Source organism: Ixodes scapularis, unplaced genomic scaffold, assembly GCF_016920785.2.
Source record: "Ixodes scapularis isolate PalLabHiFi unplaced genomic scaffold, ASM1692078v2 PGA_scaffold9__187_contigs__length_104089568, whole genome shotgun sequence".
Lineage (NCBI taxonomy): Eukaryota > Metazoa > Arthropoda > Arachnida > Ixodida > Ixodidae > Ixodes > Ixodes scapularis.
Window position 1 is genome coordinate 6,722,838 of NW_024609884.1, and position 20,684 is coordinate 6,743,521.

Sequence of the window (20,684 nt, forward strand, 5' to 3'; positions counted from 1 at the left end):
AATTATAAACGTTCTTCTGATTGTGCGCAACATGTCGAACCTTAGTTCGAACGCACACATAAAAGTGCCCACACGCAATGAGAAAGAAACGCTCTCCAATTAATGGCCCTCAAACTAAATCTCGATGTGCCCTTCCTGTTTCGCTCTTTGAAAGAAGCACAGAAAACAAATGCAATGGAGAAAACCCTAAGCCTGCTGGTTCAAACATTCCCCCGTGTTCCTTTTTTCCCGGCGCCCGCACGTCACTGCTCCGCTGGATACACAGCCCGGCGGACGTGGGATGGAAACACAGCAGCATCGCCTCAGACGGATCCGTCGGACAGGGAACATTCGCGCTTTTCTCGCGGACTGTCTACGGAACAAATCGTTCCCAACGAAGTTCGTTAACGATGTGTGTTCCTTAACTAATTAGCCCGGCAAAGACGAGGCACCGCAAATAAAGTCGGTCGTCCCCGACTTGGGTCGTACTCGGCGACTCCGCTCGAGGCCGTCCGCTTCAGCGTGCGACGGCACGAGGCGCCGCGGCTGTCGATTGGCTCGGCGCTTCCTTGGCGAGAAACGCGGCAGTAGGCGCGTTTCAGGCAGCCAGTGAACCCGTGAAAAGCTGTTACGGCGGCGACAGGTTCGCAGACCAAAACCTCGGGAAAGAAAGGCGGGGACACGCACCGCGACGCGAATGCCGATGCTCCGGCACGCCCGAGCAGGCAGCCACACTTCGTTAAATTGCTTTTGGCCGAGGCTGAGAGAAAAGCGCCGGCGGTAAGATTCTTTTCCGGGTGGGCCCCGGGTGACGACAGCGCTCACCGGAAAGCCTCGCAGGCCCCTAATCACGAAGGACTTGCAGAATCGCGTTTGTGCGCGCCTCTCGCTCCTTTCGTCGCTGTTGCTTGCCCTTGCTCTTTGGGAAAAGCCGATTACATCTTTCGGCTTACAAAGACAGTGTTGATGGCCTGTGGCGCGCGCGCGTTCCGCCATGCCTGAACTCGCGAGGCTTCAAAACGCGGCGTGCGTCGGGGTTCTGCTCCTCCTTGCGCCCGTGCTCGTTCGGAAAGCGAAGCAAAACGCGCGAGAATTTTTGTGCCTGCACACTTACCGTTTTTCTTTTTTTTTTGTAGATGGATGCAGTCTCGAAGGGTGCAATCATCCTGGAACGCGAGCGAACGTAATCCTCTTCGCTTACGCGTAGCGCCGGTTCAGATTTGACCGAACACGAAAGCCAGAATAAAAAAAAGAAAGAAAGAAAGAAGATATATATTTATATAAAAGTTGTCGTCTATTTCTGTAGCGAGATGTTTTAAAATAATTATTTGTTGTTGTGTTTTGTTTGCCCTCAGAGTTACAGGTACAGCTCTATCTTAAAACGCAAAAAGAAAAAAAAAAAAAAAAAGAAAGAAACCGACGGTGAGAGTAGTGTCAATTCAACCCAATGTGCACCGAACTACGGTATTATCTACCGTAGTTCGCGCACATTTTCTGAAACATAAAAGCATGGCGCGTGTTCCACGAGTAAATCTGCGCGCGGGCCCTGGCGTCCATAATTATGCCTCGGACGATGCTCCGTCGTTCCTTGCGGTCCGCGCGCGTCGCCTCAATTCCGAAGATTCCCGAAGATTAAAGGCGGTGTCCGGGTCCGCCGTGCTAATTTTCAGCTTTCCCAATTAATACTCCGAAAAAATAGGGCCACATCTGGCGCACGTACGACGTACGGGACCTCCCCCCTCTTTCTGGCACATTCTTAAAACCCGACTGAGAAGAACTAAACAAGTGCGGCCCGTCTCCGCGAGGAAAACCGCTGAGGCGCACGACCCCAGTCGGAGTTCCCCCTTCAATCCCCGAATGCCGAGTAGAGCAGGAAACAACAGGGACCCGTCCATGCGTGGCCAGCAATCGAAGTTGGGCCCCAATTACAAGGAGTACAATGGGCCGTCAATTAGCCGAGCGTTAGGGCTGCTTCCGGCCGAGGGGAAGGGAGGAGCGAGGGGAGAGAAAGGCGGCCCCAGGTTCGCCGGCGTCGGAACGCGGCCCGATGTCAGATCGCAGCGCCTCGGAAGTGGCGGCCGCGGCTCCCGGACTTGAAACAAGCGACAGCGCTCGGGGGGGGGGGGGGGAGGCTTAAGCCCCTGGCACGCTGCTCCGGCCTTCCCGCACTCCCCTTTTCCGCGCGGGCATCGGACAGCCGTCGACCAGAGCGCATGCGCGTTAAGATGGATGACCGAGCACGCCGAGATCGGGGGGGTCGCCGTGTGGCCCGAACGCTTTGTGTAGAACGCCGCTGCCAGAGGGATGGAGCGAAACAAAGCGCAACCGGAAAGCTTATGCTAATACAGGGCCCTGTCGCCGAGTCTAATGTAGAATGGGGAATGGCGGGGCACGGTGCGAGAGAGGGAACACCGGCCAGTAATCTCGTACGGACAGTTACCTAGATAGCGAGCGAGCGAGTACGTGAGCCGGACCGTGGTTAGCCGAAGAAAAACGAAACGGGAAAAGAAAGACGATTGACCGGAACTTGCATTGTTGCCGGGTTTATTCTGAGGCTTGGCGGATATCTCGCAGTTTGCCGAAAATTTAAAAGACGCCAGCAAATTCATATAATAAGAAAAAAAAAAAAACGCGACGGAAGGTTTTAAAACATGAAGGAAACTAAAAAAAAAAAGAGCAATGGTAATGAGTTACCAACGTAGAGCTTTACTTTATCATGTTACCCGATTATTCACCCGTTTTAGAAAATTATCGCGTGGACCTGAAATAAAAACGCTTTATATGGAACTAGGTTTGTCCGAAAGGATCGTTACGTGCACGAGGTTTGACCCTAGAGATGCGTGGTACAAATTCTTTGTCGTCTTACGCTTCTCGCAATGACTTTCGCAGTTTTGGGGACATTGCTCTGTCCCACGACTTCCTCAGAGATTACAAAAAAGAACGCCCGATTACTTGACAGTAAGGTAATATACAGAAGACTAAGAAAATAATAAAAAAAAAATAGAAAGAAAAAATATTTCCGCAGGCTTCTATTTCGTCGCGTGGCTGAAATAAAATTAAACCGGACGTGGGTATGCGTGCTTAACAAAAATATATATATATATATAAAAAACATCGTCATAATGGCGAAGACGTCTCAGTCGTGATTAAGTTATAACATGATTATTTCTACCGTTGCCGACCGCGACATGCCTTGCGACACATCCTGTCAACCGAATACCCATTGTCGGCGCTCACAAATCGTGACAGGCAAGTATTGCACGCTCTTGCAATTAGGTTAGCTGCTAATGACGGAGGAAAGCTCTCGGAGCATACGCACATTGGCAGTGTGCGAGGCAACATTTGCCCCCCTCCCCGGTGGATAACGGACATACATCTGAAGGAGGGTACGCGTCAGATAATATTCATTCCCGCAATATCCTGCACGACCCTCCTGCCTTGCACTTTTCGCTGCGTCGAGTGGCAAAATTGCCGACTGCCTAAAAGCAACGGCTGGCATTCATGATAGTCTCGATATTACCGGGAAGCCTAGACAGCATTACATGACAAGAATAAGCAGGAACAAACCTCTTAGCGACGAACAGCGTCATAATCGCACTCTAAGAAATGCCCGCGCGTCTACTTACCTGCAAAACACTCAAAGAGTCACTCATTGCGATCTAGGAAATCAGCTCAGCGAATGATCAGGCGGAACATCCGTTTAGGACCTCAAAATGAAGTGTGCGCTGTGGAATTGCGTAATGCGATAGCGCAGACTTCATTTTAAGGTGCAAACGGATGTCCGTGATGTGATTGGTCCGAGTCATTTTGGAGCAGCTCTTGGAGCAGCCAAAAGTAAATTTTAGAGCAGCAAAAATAACTTTTGTAGCACCATTCTTATTCATACCAAACACTGCGAAGATTAATGTGTCAACACGTCCAACTAAAAGGCAATGTCTACATTGCCTTCTACTGACGTGCAACCCTTAGTTCGTATCAATTGGACAGCAGGAGTGAGTCCCTCAAACACAAAACTAGCGTTTAGTTGCGTGGAAAAGCAGCAGACACGGTGAGAAGGTGAGTGAAGAAGGACAGCACAAACTGCTGGGAATGGTTATTTTAGATACTGAATCTCACTGGAATAACACAATAATATAGAGCCCAAAAATAAATGGTTCCTTCGAGTTCTAATGGTTGTAACAAAACAACAATTTATAATTCAGATAAAAAAAAAAAACACTTGTCCGTTGATTATGAAGGTCAATTATATTTTGTATGTAGAACTTCATAACAAAAACGGTATGTAAACAAAACTTAAAAAACAATCCCGCCGAACTCACTAAGGTTGTTCCGGAGCTTCAATTCACTGCTCCTGCCAACTTAGTTCTAATTCACTCACATCTATATAGAAGTGATAGCTAAACAAATTAGTCGGCATAAATAAATAAATAAACATACGAAAGAGCGCATATAAATGTTCTTGCACTACCGGAGTATCCTCGTCATTTCTCGATTTGGAAAAAGGTACTACCAGGATATCGTAGTCTATCATACATACGAGACAAAGGTATATTCAGGAATTGTGTCGCGTCTCGCTTTGGAGGAGTGCTTTCCCCTTAGCACGGTGGTGCGCTGCGGCGAAGCAAGACACGCAAAATATCAATGCTTACATTGCGGTTTTCGCTTCTCTGCAGTACACCAGTGCGCGAGGAGAAGCGCACTGAACCAGACTAACTAATCCTTCAGCGGAACAGACGACGAACATGAGAATTATTGCGAAACTTACGAGCACCGTCAGCCTTTCATACGAAGTGCGATCGAATAGTACTTTATTTCAGACGATAGCCAAAAGTTCTGACGATTCGCATAAGCATATCGTAACGGCCCGGCCAAGCAGCGAGGCCTGAGCTATAATATTTTCACTATCATTAAAGTGCAACGTTGCACCAAAACTAAGTTTGGCGCAACGTTGGCGCAAATTTCTCACATTTTGGTAAAATGTAGCTAGGATGTAGGGCAGGGTAAGCACTTTGGCGCAGTTTGGCGCACATGGCGCAGCAATCAGATCACTGAGCTGTTCCGCTACATCATTCGCTGAGCTCATTTCGTAGATCGCAATGATTGGCTCTTTGAGTGTTTTGCGAGTAAGTAGACGCGCAGGCATTTCTTAGAGTGCAGGAACCAGATAACGTTCTCAAATGAGCACTAATACAATTTCTGACTTGTTTCTATAGGCCTAACGTGACTAGCGTTACTTCAGAAGGTAAAAAAAAAAAATTAGTTATATGCCTACACCCCCCCCCCTTCCCCCCCCCCCCCCCCCCCTCGGAATAAAGCGCGCGATTCAAAATTGGTTATTGAACACGGCGGAGATTAGGGAAAGAGGGGGAGCAGGAAGGTATTAAAGTCGACTCTGAAACTAATGTTTCCCTCCCAGTTACTTCCGTTCTCCCAGTCTCGGGTTTTGTTATCGTGTAAAATAGCTAGCTTGTCGCGCTAACGCAGTAGTCTACGACCACATAGTTTAGAGGAATGAGGTATATGCCACGAATGTATAGACCTTTTTTTCTGTTTACAAACATGAACCGCTGCTTGCGTACCAAACCTCCGGTCGCTCCGTCTTTGGAAGCCTGTCGAGCTTGCTTATGTCGCCAGTGCTAGGAGGCAGAAATGCTACACGGGAAACTAAGTTGGAGATTTAGCGAGGGCCTTCGACTCTGCGATCTAACGTCTTGGAGGAGACAAGATGGTTTACAAGGATATTCGAAAAAATTGAACAGATCTGGCGCTTCTTGGATCTTTTGGCGTTCACCTGGAGAATTGGTGGTTATATGTTTCATTATCGTTTCAAGCAGCGTTGTTAACGTGGGCTTTATTCATTCCTTTTATGAACCGCAAGTTTACTGGATTGCCGCAGACTGGAGCATCGCCTGGTGGCGTGAGTTAAGAAAAGGGTCCATACAGCATAAAACATTACTCATACACCTCTTTTATTTATTTCATTTGTTTATTTGTAGGTTTATTTTAAAATAACCTGAGAGACGTCAAGACCATCGTCATGCGACGTCTACACAATAAACGCAGTTACCAGATACGCATATATGATTGCATAACGTACGCCGATGGAGACACGTTGCCAAAGTTCCCAGCTTCTTTTCTCCTCCATTGTAGTGAGCCTTCTACCTCTTTCACCCATTCCCAAACCGAAACCAACTCGCCCCCAACTTGAGGAGTCACCAAACGCTCCATGATTTTATTGCATCTCTTAGAATTTCATACTACTAGTAAACGGGTTCCCCTTTAAAGCAAACAATATGAACAGATCATTTCTTAACAATGAAGTTGCGACTTTCCATTGACTTAAGAATAATACAATACAATGTATTTGATCTTCGTAAAGAATCTTCGGTACTTTCTGTGAAATAACATAAAAATTTCTAAAAAAGCTTTTCTTTTTTCTCACTACTTTCCTAGAAAGTACGAAGAAGCCTGCTTACATTCTAAGGACACATGCGATATAGCATATAATATCAGAGCACAAATCGCGCGAGTAGTCGATCCACAACGGTTTTATTGGATACAAAAATGCGGTATTGACATTTCTGAAGACGGCAAATATCACGGCACTTTCTGCGATCCTTGTAATGACAACCAAAGAGAGGGGCAGCAAAAAGAGAGGCTCGCCCACTCACCGGCCTGCACGATGTGAAAGGTGCACGGGTCCTTCTGCACGCCCATGGCGTTCTCGGCGGCGCACAGCAGCGTGCCGAAGTCGCTCTGGAACTGGGGCGTGTACTCGAGCACCGAAGTGGCGGTCGGCATGGCCTCGTCGTCGTCCTCGGCGCCGCCCTCCGAGCCCCTGGCCAGGACCACGAACTCCGTGAGCTCCACCTTGCGGTTGCTGCTGCTGAAGAGCCAGCGGAAGGTGACGCCGCCGGGCGCCGCGGCCACCCGGCACGTCAGGCGCACGGGCTCGTGGCGCGACGCCGAGAACACCACCGGAACGCCGTCGATGCAGGCCGGAGCGTCTGTCCACGGAGCCAGGCGCGCTTCATTAGGACGTGCAAAGCGCCCACACAAACGTATAGGTAATTGGGGTGAATTGCGGCAGGAAAAGTGCTTGCGCGCATATACTCTCCCGCAGATCACACGGAGTGCATTTGTGCACCTGGAACGTCTTTTGAACCTCGTCATTCGCTGGATGCGCTCCCTGTATGTACGTCGAATGCGATTGGCCCGTCGCGTAATCTGAGAAAAGGTGGGCGTGCAGGCATATTTACAGTGCATGTTACATTGAAATAACCACCTGTGTAACTGTGTGCTATGTGTCTAACTGTGGATATGTAAATACCAAGTTGCCTAAATGAAAGGTAACGTGATATTTATACATATCCGCGGTCAGACACACAAGAAAATATATCGAGTCCCTCTTGTAAACCGACCTCACCAGTCTGTGTCTTTACGACACCGCTGGTGTCGAGCATCGAAGGAACTCTATATACTTTCTACACGCGTGACAACTCCCCTGCGGATCTGCGCGTGGAGAGACGAGACGGCATGTGATCCGTCCCGTACACTGCTGCCTGCGTCCTGTGAAATGAAGTTATGGAGGCTTCCTCCGTGCCTGGAACAGTCAGTCTGAAAATATCTAGAAACCATGACTGCGTAGATATTGTTTGTTTGTCCGCTGCTGTGTCCAAATTTTGAGCTATTGGATATATAGGTTATTCTGAAAAGCATTCAGATTACTTACGTTTTCAAGGATTTGGGTTCACTCGTATGCAAAAAGGAGCAGCCGACGCTGCTAAAAAGGCAGTCAATGTCTCTCTCTCTCTCTTTCTTCAATCTAAGAAGGACTTTTTAAAGCGGGCTGAGTGAAAGCGACAATTTCGGGATGTCACGTAACCGCCAGAAACACTATCTAATCGTCGCGTTCGTTCCCCTGGAGCGAATTTTTTTTTTTTTTTTTAATTTGCAATATTTTACGCATTGTCCCGACCCTCTAGAGAGAGGACTCGGCGGAGGACGGCATCAACAGCACAAGTACAAGCTCCTAGATGTCTCACTCTATGTAGTCGGCCTCAAGTCCCACGGCTGGGTTTAGCGGGTATATGCAAAGCGCAACCTCTTGCATTTGCATCAGCGTAATCCGGATCGTTCCTCATTCTCATAAAAGTCTTATTCACTGACGTATACACGCGGACAAGTGACTGCCTCGGTACAATTACTGCGCTTCATGAGGCTTATTAGGTCGATTCTTTTCCTTCATCGCGCTCAGTATCCGAGTCTACAACACTGGGTTTCTCTCCTTCCGCATGCACTAATGGCCAGAGACGCTCCATTAGTGCGCTTGCGTTATTGCAACGACGAGCGCGAGCGAACCCAGCGTCCGTTTTCTGTCGAGGTGTTCAGCTCTCCGCGTTTTCTTGTCTGTTTGCGTGGCTGCACGCTGTTCCCAGTTTCCCCAGTTGTCGCGCGTCGAGTGTATCACAAAGAAAGACAAAGAAGAAAACAAAATACAGACGAAGCGGTGGGCGTATCCTTTAAAGTGAACACGACCGAGCAGCATTGTACTTTTTTTTTTTTTTTTGTTTGCTCGTTTGTCCGGATGCTGTCGAGAGACCATACATCGAGCACAAAGCGCGGGTAATAAATGCGAGCGCAGCCAGAGCGGAATAGTGACAAAACGATGTCCGGTCTCGGAGCCCGACGACGCTGCCGCAACGCTAATGGAGTGTAGGAGTAACTCTAATGAGCGGAAACCTTTTTTTTCCGCAATGGTTGTACGTCGCTCAAACACGCGGTGCGAGAATATAAATGGCAGGATTATGCGCATTCGCCCGGCAATCTCGCAGATCTGCTTTAATAAAGAAACGCATTTAATTTTGTCCGTCTAAATAAGGCACTAGTGGGGCGAAACACTCCAAACGCACGGGAGTAAGCGTCATATTTTCTTTCGGGTAAGTCCATTAGTGAATGAAGTTTTATAAGATAAATACGCGCGGAATGATAGATTGTTCCATTTCAAGCGAGAAGTTTAATTGTGTTCAAGTTGTTCTCCAGCAAACATTAAAACAATACGCATTTCTAAAAGTTGACTGAAACAAAACAGAAACGAGACAAAACACAAGATAGTGTGGCATACAATAGTTGTTTATATAATATGTCGATTAAAAGAAATCACAAACGCGGTGGAAAAAATAAAAAAAGGCGGTGAACGGAAGAAACATTTGTTTCACACTAGACACATCCAGAAATGGGGAAAACCTTTTTGTTTTACGTTAACGTAATTACGTTTTTGCCCATATAACTCCGTTTCTTAATAATGCGGGCGAACACCTCACCCGTTGTTTCAGCGCAACCTGACGATAAGTTTAATTTTCGGAAGAATACAATCGTGAGTCATATGCCGAAGCAAACTCGAAGACACGTGGTAAGGCTAGCTGACCAGAAGAATATGCATATCCATGTACAGTTACTAAAAAGAGGAGACCAGGAAACATTTGAGAGAAAGTACAAAACATGTTACATAAAAATTCTCCCGATCTAAAATTGTAGCCGAAAAAAAAAAAGAAAAGAAAACAATCCTTGTTGTAATCGTGTGATCGAAAAAAAAAAGTTGTTTATAAAATACACCCACGTCTGATTGATGTGCGCAGCGAGAGCCTAGAGTTGGACCTCATATGAGACCAGTCTTGTACACGTTCCACGAAAAAGAGTAAATCATTGCAATTACAATTACCACTCGTTAAAAAAGTATTCAATTAGATTACTCGATTACTTGCATGGAAAAGTAGTTGGCCGTCACCTACTCATCGTTGGAAATCACCGAGCTATCGACTACTCATCTTCTTGATACCGCACAAGTCTGGATGAGGCTGACCTGCAAACCAGGGACTTGGAAGAAACTCGTGTCTAATCATTTGTTTTGTGATGCTTGAGAAGCGGTCTTTTTTTTTTTTTTTTTGTCACAGCGGCAGTGATCTGCTAAGAACACGCTCCCATGCAATGCGGCAACTGGGCGCTAAAGGCGAAACTGGCGTTCGCGTTCAATTTGATCGAGGGTGACCACCCAGAGAACCGCTTTGTGCGCATATATATATACGTTTTTGTATTCAGAAGGGTGTCGTGAGAATCGCCTTCGTGCGCTTTTATATATATATATATATATATATATATATATATATATACGTTAAGAAGGGTGTCGTGAGAAACAAATTGGTACAACGAATATCGTCGGCTGGGCCTCGCCTAAACAATTTGCTTCACACTCGTCAGGCTTATAAAAAGGTAAAAAAAAAAGGATAACGTTCTGGATTTAAACAGCTCGAGAAAAATAACGCTATTTCCGGACGGTAAAAAAGTCTTCGCGATTTCTATATAGTACAGACTTTTGACAGTACTCATCGCGAGTAATTAATTTACTCGTAATCGATTCCTTTTTGAAGTAATTTTGTAATCGTTGGATACATTTCTTAGGAAGTAACCGCAAAAGTTGGAAGTACTAAAAATTACTCGAAACAGTTACTATTTTTTGCTCCCTTTACTAATGACTTTTTTTTTTTGTAGAAGTTTACTACCAAGCAAATCTTCGTACCAAGAATCCGACGGGAGAATGGCTTACCAAAATTGGTGGATTAAGAAGATGGGTAGTTTATAGTTCGGTGATTCTAATTTAATATTGGACGGCAGAAAATGTCCGTTTTCAATCCGGCTGAAAATGTTGTCGTTTTGAAAATCCGAAGCAATCGGAAAAGTAACGCTTACTCTCTCAAGTAACGGTTAATCACTCTCTTCCGAAGTAATCGAGCAATCTAATCGAATACTTTCGTACCGAGAGTAATTGTAATTATAATCAATTACTTTTTTGAGTAGCGTGTACGAGACTGCTATAGTGTTATGAGCTTATCCCCTCGTCCGCTTACGCTATAGACATGCATCCTTTATACTAGAAACCGAGGTTTCGCAATATTTGGGATCTATCTCACACGCTCCCTTCTTCTTGCGCTACTATTTTTACGAGTGTATCTATTATTCTACGCATTCAATCGATGGAAGCTGCTGGATCGATGCGACAAAATTATAGCGTGCATGCTGCTATTACATATTCGCCTTCGATGTTATGATAAGAGGTGGCGAAATTATAAGGACGAAGGCATCAACCACGGACACGCAGCTTTTTTTGTTGTTTTTTTCCACTCATATTGACGTTAGAAAAATTGCGACACACCGCCATAATTCGCTGGTTTCATACACACACACACACGCGCGATCTTCTGTATAGTACGTCGGCACATACTAGGACATAGTCACCTCGTAGGAAACCCGAGTCTGAAAAACCCATGCGTCGAGACACAGACCTTGTGACCGAAAGGTTTTGCACTTTTATCAAGCGAAAAAATAAATAAATAAAAAGCTTCAGGTTTATAATGAATATATTGAAGTGTGCTTTGCACATTTGAAATATACTTTAATACACGTTTAGTGAACATTTTCTTTAGTGGCACGCTGCGTGCATATGTGAACTCTGATCCTGCTTTGGACCCAAGCTGGTGAGTATGTGCATGTAGTGAACGCACTAAAAGTCTATTTTTAATATAGTAATCACAATGAGCGCTATCTGTCATTTAACTATACTTCTCGAAATGCTTTTCTTTTTTCTACATAACAGTAGGGGAGACGCTCTTACGTTGGACCTTGAGTCGGATGGAGTTGCTCATGGCGGAGCCTTCGGAGTTGGTGGCGGTGCACGCGTACTGCCCCGAGAAAGTCCTGCGTGCCTTCTGCAGCGCCAGGAAGCGTCCGGAAACGATGACGTCGGCCAGTGCGGAGCCGTTGCTCGTCCTGGTGGCGAAGTCTACGACGCCGTCCTTGGACCAGTGCACCTCGCTGGCGGCCGGGTTGGCGTTCACGGCGCACTCGAAGTACACGTCGTTGCCTTCGTGGATGCGGCCGTCCCGGAAGGGGGAGCCCAGCTTCAGCGTCACTTCCGGTTTGTCTGCAAGACACCAAGGCATTTGGTTTAGAGTGCGGCAGAGCTGCTGTGAGCTGAGTTGGCAGGAAATTTGTTCACACCAGCGTCGAATGGCGCAAATCAGCGAGAGAAAATGACGGCCTTTGGAGAGAATGGCGAAATAAGGTCGCGAATAATTTGGACCGCTACTAAATGTCTCCTTTAACTCTTTCAACCGTTTCCTGTCTTTCCATCTTTTAGACAGGCAACGACTCGCCTCTCAATAGATACCCACAGCTCTCTCCGCTATACTTCTTTTATGTCCACTGCATTACTAAAAAGAAAAAAAATAATGTAGATTTATTAGAAATTCAAATACAAAAAAAAAACAATTACCAGTCAGCGCACAAAAAAAAAACGCAAATTAAAAAAAAAAACTGCATTGTGCTTTTTTTTTCGTATCGAAAAAAAAGCCAAGGTCACTAATCTCTTTTGCCCATTGTATTTTTTTTATTATCATATCGATTATCTATTTTTTTAGTATATACCTTCGTATGCAAAAATCTATAGCGCCTGAAATACAGTACCACAGACAAGCCATCCAAAGTCTCCTGAGCACCTATATCTCCGGACGCCACTTCTCCGACAGCCATTTAAAACATCTTCGAAGCAAAACTAAAAAAAGAAAAAAAAAAAAAAAGGATTCTCACCACAAAGCTTTGGTCCTCGACCTCAAACCATGAACAGTCTCCCCGAAGGATTAAACGCGTGCCCGCGATCTTAACGCGCTCTATGGTTCGTCTTGAAAAGCAAAGCCAAAAACACGTATGTCGGGCTTTTACAGGCGAAACCAAGAAGTTAAACGGAAGGACCAAACCAGAAAACAAAACGGGCGCGTCAAAAACAACCTTCGCAGAGATGGCGGCGCGCCTTATCCGTGTCTAATGGGCGCTCGTCATGTGTCCGCTGTTCCCTTCCGCGCTATTTACTCCGATGCTTGTTCCGTCCCCGTTCTATCCTTTATCCCAGAACCCATTTTCGGGGAGCCCAGCCCACGCAGCACCCCATAAAGAGGCTAGGTGTCGAGAAAACGAGGGGGCGACAGGTCATAGCCACTTTTTCTTCCCCTGCCGACGTTTTTTTTTTCTTCTTTTTTTTTACTTCGTTCGCTTGCAGTATACCTCTCCAGTCCCGAATGTATACCGCAAATCATGAGCGCACACCGTCATGCACACGCGCTACCGTGTTATGCGCAGTCGTTCTGCGCATCTTATCGTCAGTGTATCTCATAGTTGCTGCGTATATATTATTGCGTTCTGTACAATAAACCTTCTACATGATGATTGAAACCTGAGACTGCTGTTTGAAAAACGGAAAACTCTTGAAAGAGGAAGAAAAAGGGACAGACAACGTCTCAGACCTTGTTTATCCCTTTTTTAAGACGTTGTATGTCCCTTTTTCGTCCTCTTTCGAAAGTTTTCGTTTTTTCAAACTACAGTCTCTGGTTTCAATCATCATGTAGAACTTACACCAGCTCGCCTGTACATTAACCCTTTTTTTTTTCTTCAGTAAACGTTCATTCGTGGACACAACCGTTATACACCAAAGACATTGCCTCCATTGAAATCGTCCTTCCTATCGGGGATACCCGTATCGCTACCTAAGTGTCCGACGCATAACAATCCCGTTAAACGTATGGCATACAAGCTCGCAAAAAAAAAAAAAAAAAAGAAGCGATGCGAGCGTTATCAAGCGGCGAGGGTTGCAGACATTTTTTTCCCTCTGGAAGTTAACATGTTACTGCCACACGCTTTCAAAGGGCTCCTCCCCCCCCCCCCCCCCCCCTCCCCCCGTTTTAGCTGTACTCCGCTCCACTTTCCCGGTCGTATTTCAAAGGGCGCAATCCAGACATTGGCCACTGGATGCCGCCTTTTTGATATTTGGATCTGTTGAAAGACGACCTATAGAATTTTGATTTTCAATGTTTGACCTCAGAAGAAAGTTTAAAATTTCTGAACCACCGTTGGTTCCTTAGACGGCACCTGTCGCAATTAGTTTGTTAAATCACCGGAACCTCCCATATTTAAGCGGCAACATCAAGTATTTCCCAGCTCTGCAGTTTATTTTCCAACGAACCGAAAAGCTCAGCCCCTCATCTTGCATGCGGGTTGCAAAGGGTGATGCAAAGTTCGCTGATACACTGGATATTGCATAACACTGTGTTATCTCCCGTTTGCGTAATTATTTGACAGCATTGTTTCTTTCTTACAAAGACAGTCTTGTTTTGAAATAATACTTATGAAAGTTCAAAAATAAAAGGAGCGTTGTGTGCTTCCCTCTTACTGCTGCAATTCTGGCAAAAACATCCACGTTACTTTTTTTTTTTTTAATTTTAAACGACTATAAATGTTTTAATATCACTGGGACGCTCGAAAGTTTGTTTCAGGCACTGTGAATGTCAAGCTACAAAACATAGCGCCTTAAAATTCCAAGCGTATAAAACTATGTGTCGCGAACGTGTAAAAATATACGAAGCACCAATTAGTAACGAAAATGCAGCGAGCCTCTGGCGACCTGGTGGATATTGATTATGGTTAAAATTACACGATACTGTGGTAAAAAATGAAAAACTAAGTAGAAGAAAAAGTACACAGGTGTACTTTTTCTTTTTCTCAGTTTCCCATCTTTTACCACAGTCTCGGGTAATTTTAAGCATGACCTTAATAACGTCAGACTGGCAGCCGATATTCGCGAAATCTTACAGCTAAACGAATTGCTATAAAAAGCGCGATATAAAAAAAAAATAAATATAAAACGTTTGCCCAGAAGGTTTTTGAAAATAAACCACACAGCGAGCCAAGCCACCAAAACTAGTCCCTTCGTGCAAGAGTGTCTGGAAACAGTGAGAAGTTCATCCCTGCACGAGAGTAGGAGTACTGATTAATAATTTCTCCCACCCCTACAAAATCTTCGCTATTAGATGTAGTATCAATGCATAAACTTCGTCTTCGTATAACTTTCATAGTCTCCCCACAACCGAAACCACCTCAATTAGAATAGACAGGTTCTCTTCAGCAGTCGTTTAAACAGATGAGAAGATCGGTGCAAATCAAGAGCATTTAGTCAATCGCCTTTCCTAAAAAAAGAAAAAAAAAATGTTTTTATAAGTTACAAATTATGACAATGCCCCAGCGTTCTGACGTAGAAAAACAATTCGCCCATACAAATAACACCGGTCAGCCGCTTTTTCGATTTTGTTGCGATCCATACGGTCTTTACCCGCTGCGTCATCAACGATCGCGGCCGACGCAAACTCGGAAACAGTGCTGCGACATGAGAGAGAATACGTAAAATATTAGTTCGACGATCAGTAGGATTCATCCGATGAAAATACGTTAGCATTGCCATCTGGAAGTTCGAAAGTGCACCCCCCCCCCCCTTCCCCCCGGGTCGCCACCACGTTTTACGCAAAAGTGACTATTCGTCACGTGACCTCTAAAGAGCCGTGACGTCATCGGTAAGATGACAGCTCCCAGAGCTGGTAGATGCGTATTTGTTCGGTGCGCGGTGGACGTGATGTGCCCCTGTTTGCCGACGCTTTCGGGCTTCTTCGTGCTCTCTGACGCGGGTACAACGTGAAGATCTGAAGGAATTCGATTTTATACGCTTTTTGCGCAAGATCGCTCTGGATATTAGCACCTGTGAGACAGCATTAGTCGTGTCGCCGTAGCGGTGCTCGGATTCCCGGATATGTTTGAGGATCGAAAGAACTTTTAGCATGAAATTTTCGCATTCTTCTAGCTTTGTTTGAACGTTGGGATGTCTGAATATCCAAGTATATGTATATGTCGCGTATAGGACCTAGGGGAAGTTGTTTCAGCCCTAGGCCATCGCATAAACACAGCAACTTTTAGCTTTAGTGAGGAAGCTGCTGCGTTCTTTACCTGTTGAACTAATAAACGACGATATAACCTTTAGCATACCATTTTGGCATTCTTCTAGCTTCGTTTGAACGTTGCAATGTCTGAGAATCGAAGCGAAAGATATACGTCGCCTGTAAGGGCCTCTGGGTCACCGCATAATCACAGCACCGTTTAGCCAGGAAGCTCCTGCGATCTTTAACCTTTTTGTACTAATCGACGATTTTACGAATCGTGATTTCTTAAGATTTAGATAGAACGAGTTTTCATTGCTGTAGCTTGCCTTCGAACGCAGTATTTTCTTCTCTTTTTTTTTTTTTAAGTGAAAAGCTGGCGCTTGCTCTAGTGGCGTGCACGTGAACTCTTACAAATGATTTTTTTTATATAATAATAATAATTTTAATAACTTTACCGTTCATTTTATAATACAAAAAATCGGGTCTATCAAAGCGTAGAGGCTTGTACGATTTGGCCCGGCAGCCGGGAATAGTTATGCTATACAACGCTGCCATTTGCGTTGAGCAACAAAAATATATCAATGACAAGTTCACTCACTTTGGAAATATACATAACAAAATACTTTGTTTTCTTATTATCAGAACCAAACAGTTGACTTTCAAATTATCGCGTCCACAAAAAAAACGGCAACGCTCTCTTTTTATCAGAAAGAAAAAAATAAAATAAAACAGCTTTTAACGTAAGCACTTAGAAGAAAACAGTTCTGCCTCTCAATACAACATCTTTCGACTACACAGATGAGATGAAGTCAATTTATAAACGAGAACCAATTCAATATTCTATTAACGTCGCTTTGGAATATTGCCACCGCAACTTTATATTTCTTTTATGCGGAAGAATTAATGTCGTATCATATGCATACTGAAATGGCGTTGACTGAAATTTTAGGTTTTCCAAGTCGGTTACGAAAATATTAAATAGCAAGGGGGCCAATGAAAACCCTTGCGGTATTCAATAATTTATATGTACTTCCTTGCTCATATTCAGTTTTATTTTAACACATTGTGTTCTATTTGAAAATAATTAAAAAAAAAACTAAAAGAATGGTTCTCTAATGCCCAACATGTATAACTTCTCAGGTATTTTGGAATGATCTATTCTGTCAAAAGCTTTCGAGAAATCTACGAAAAGTGCTAAACAAATGTTATTCGGGTCTAGAGCTTCATTCACAATATCAGTGAAATCTTTAAGTAGCCATCCGTCTTACTTTCCCCTTTTCTAAAACCGTATTGCCGTTCAAAAATTAAATCAAATTTATTGCGAAACATTTTTATTATGTTGGCGATGTATTTTTCTATAATATGAGAAATAACTGGTATAATACCTAATGGTCTATAGTTTCCTAGATCTTTTTTCCCCCACTTTTAACTAATGGTCTCAATATCGCACTTTTTAGTCCATCCGGGATAATTCTTGTAATGAATATACTGTTTAAAAATGCTAATAGAACTTATTTTATTCCATCAAAATTGCATAATATGTCTTTAAACGAAGCTTATTTCTTCCTGCCGTTCTTTTTTTTTTTTTTTTTAGCGACATGGTGCTTATGATACGACGTAAATCTGATTCCGTCATCGAAGGAAGATATGCAGATTCCAAATTTAGCGTCTGCTGTGACCTTCCGGTTTGCACCTGGTAATTCATATTCAACCGTAGGTCCAATAAATTGTTTAATAAATTTTGTACTAAATGATTCACATAGCGAGACGAGATTGGCTGATTAACCAAAATGTCTTGTGATTGTGTCATCAATACTTGGTTTTGTTTCCCTACCTGTTAGCCCATTTATTAAGTTCCACGCTTTTTTCGTACTATCTTTCTGGGTTTTGGATTTTGCTACATAATAATTGAGTTTTGCAATTCTAAGCTTGGCTGTTAGTTTGTTTCTTATTGATCGAAAGTCTCCTGTTAAAGATTCATTCCCCGGATTCTGTTTGCACCTAGTCCATAATTCTATATAGCTTAGCTTAAATATTTCTGAGCTGGCCCATTTCTTTTCCAGGTTTCTTTGTTTTAGCATAATTTTAGTTGGATTTTTTAATATAAATTAGTAAATACTGTTACTACATATTCGTACAAGGAGGTATGAGAATATTGTGCCAAAGAAAACTCAATTAAATCTAACTAGGAACGACGCAATGAACAAGATAGTGTCAGGAAGGCAAAAGAGACGTTGTTAAATTTTGTTTTTAAGCTACATGCTATTTATTCCCAGGGCTCGTAAAATCGCTCCAACTATTTTGTTTAAGTGGTCATTAAATCGTGGGCTTGAATCAAATGTAACGCCGAGATCTTTTATCCCACTCACGCGCTCACGCGAGACAGTAAATATTTATGATTACGATAAGGGAAGCAGACGTTCTAAGTTTTTCGAGAAAAGGCCATAACTTTACATTTTCAACGATTTAGAGAAAGTTTGTGTGCTCTACGCCAATCGTTGAATGAACGCATGTCGTCCTGGAGCATCATGCAGTCGCCTAATTTTTGGAATTTTGCGAGATATTTTAATATCAGCAGCATAGTCTTAGAAAGCTGAATGCGATATGACAAAGGAGACATCATTACCAAATATAAAAGATAGGAGGGTACCTAAAACAGAGCCTCTATGCGCGCCTGAGTTCACTATGTCTGTTGGGGAATTTATATGGTTAACTCGAACGAAACCTTCCTTGCCCAGGAAGTAGCTCTTAAACTATTCGAGCACCTGTCAGAAAAACACCAGAGCGAGAATGTTTAGATATTAATATTCTATGGTCAACCAGGTCAAAATACGCAACCAAGGTCATTGTTCCTTAAAGGAAACCTTGGTTTCAGTTATGCACTTCGAACAACGTGGTTAAAAGTGCCTCTTGGTAAATACCACAAATTACTTCGACAAACACAGCAACTCAAATTCCGAATCAACGTTGGACTAAAGTTGAGAAATGCGATCGGCATGTTTATTAGACATATTTGGGAGATAGAAACACACCCCTCTAAAAGTGTAAAACAGCGAACATAAAGTAAGGTCAAATAACTCAAGTTTCAAGCCATTGAATAACACGCGAAGAAAAGGCAACGTCTATTTATTATACGGAGCCGACAAATAACAAACATATGTCAACATAGGAGCCTAAGAAACAATGCCCAAACAATTTGGGCAGCTTTCGAGCGCATTTGTTATCCCCCCCTCCCCCCCCCCCCCCCCCCCCAAAAAAAAAAAAAAAGGAAACGAGTGCATTGATTTCTTTAGCGTTCTTTCGCCATCCATTCTTATTCCATTAGTTAATCTCATATGTCCGACTATAATCTATTGAGATATACTGCATACACAATAAGAAAAGGTCGTCGTATGTAAATACCCGCGTCCCGTGTCTCCCCCTTCGATATCGTCGAATACGAAAGCGACCATTGCGAAAACGACCCGAAAGAGGCAACAACTACGTTCGAAGAATAAAAAACGACGCCTTTCGCAAGGACGCCGGCGCTCCATCACTCCTACCCTGTCGACTGGAAGGGAATGCCGGGGCTTAACGCAAACGGGGATCCCGCTGTCTTTGAGACGCCTAACGCGGAGGAAAGACTCTCAGCTCCTAAGCCCTGCCGCCGGAGGTCAGTGTCTTCTATAACCATAAACGCTCGGGCCGGCATTAGCGGCCACGACACGGGCGGCGTGGCGACGCCTTCAACAGCACAATCCCCCGCCTCCCTTCCGGCACGAACGAGGTCAGAATTGGCGGCCATAAGTATTTACGAGTCTGGAGGGACGGATTAATCAGTCCTCAGACTCCCTGATTACCGCTGGGGGACCCCCGTGCATGGAGACAATGCGAGAAGATGGAAACGAATGCCCCCGTGCTACCTCGAGCCCTCGGAGCTATCCAATCTGTTGCTTTCGCGGTCTTCGAACCTGGTTCCTAGCGCTCGATTTGGAGCCGATTTAATGGAGCGCGTTGAAAACCACCCGTCCGGAGGGGCGGCCGTTCCTGTTCTCGCCGCTTGCTCAAGAGCCAATATGGTTTCAAAAGCGCTTCCACAATAAGAGTCGAATTGCTTAAATCCCGCGATGAATAAACAATTGCTCTTTCTAATTCTACGTAATTATTTTTTTTCTGCTTTCCCTTTGTTTGCGTTATGCAAATGTCGTTTCCACAACCCATCATCGCACCCTCCGTATTTTGCAACTTGTTTTCTTTTTTTTAATTCCAGACAATCACATTTTTAATACGAAAGCATTAACTGACCCATGGAGCGGATCCGGCGTTGTCCGTAACCGGGAAAAACGGCGGAGAAATTGCCTCCGCGCCGTAGCCGCGAAAACACGGCAGAGAAATTCGCTCCTCGGAACGGCTATTAAAATGGCAGCGACGCGCCGGATTGGCTGCGGCCCGCGCGACGCGGCAGCGCTCTAGAGAGCGGCGGGTGCGCCGCAGAGCCTGGCCGGCTGACCTCTGCGGAGGATAGCGGGGCGCCCAGATTGTGGGAATACGCTACGCATACGTATGCTTTCGCATTCCTACACGTAGGCGGTCTGAAGTGTCCTCCTGTACTTCTTGGAGGTACTTCGGATTTGGGTAGCCAAAGTATTATGGGCAAGCTAAGCTCGGTCTGCTCAATTCCAAGAAGCGAACAGCGCTTCGCTAGACGACCAAGAACAGGTAACTTCCGAATGATGCAAGGATAGATTAACTCGGGTATACCGACAAAACTAATATGGTTTGGTCAGTGTACCCAGCATATAGACGCTTTACACACGCGCCAAATTACAACCGCCATTGCTGACCTTCTCCTGTCTTACCGAGATGCCGAGCAACTGAAACGGTAGTTGATGATCCTCTACAAATGCCGATGCTTTA

At 44.6% G+C, this 20,684-nt stretch overlaps 1 protein-coding gene across 2 annotated transcripts in view; it reads right to left on the reverse strand.

Annotated features, from left to right (window-relative positions):
• LOC8040654 (hemicentin-2) overlaps positions 1 to 20,684 on the reverse strand; it is a 381,503-nt gene that overhangs the window by 220,084 nt on the left and 140,735 nt on the right. For both annotated transcript variants that reach the window (XM_042287164.1, XM_042287163.1), the window contains exons 6-7: positions 11,648 to 11,956; positions 6,651 to 6,986 (exon numbers count right to left, since the gene is read on the reverse strand). In XM_042287164.1, the coding sequence (XP_042143098.1) occupies positions 6,651 to 6,986; positions 11,648 to 11,956 (645 nt within the window). The remainder of the gene's footprint in view (positions 1 to 6,650; positions 6,987 to 11,647; positions 11,957 to 20,684) is intronic.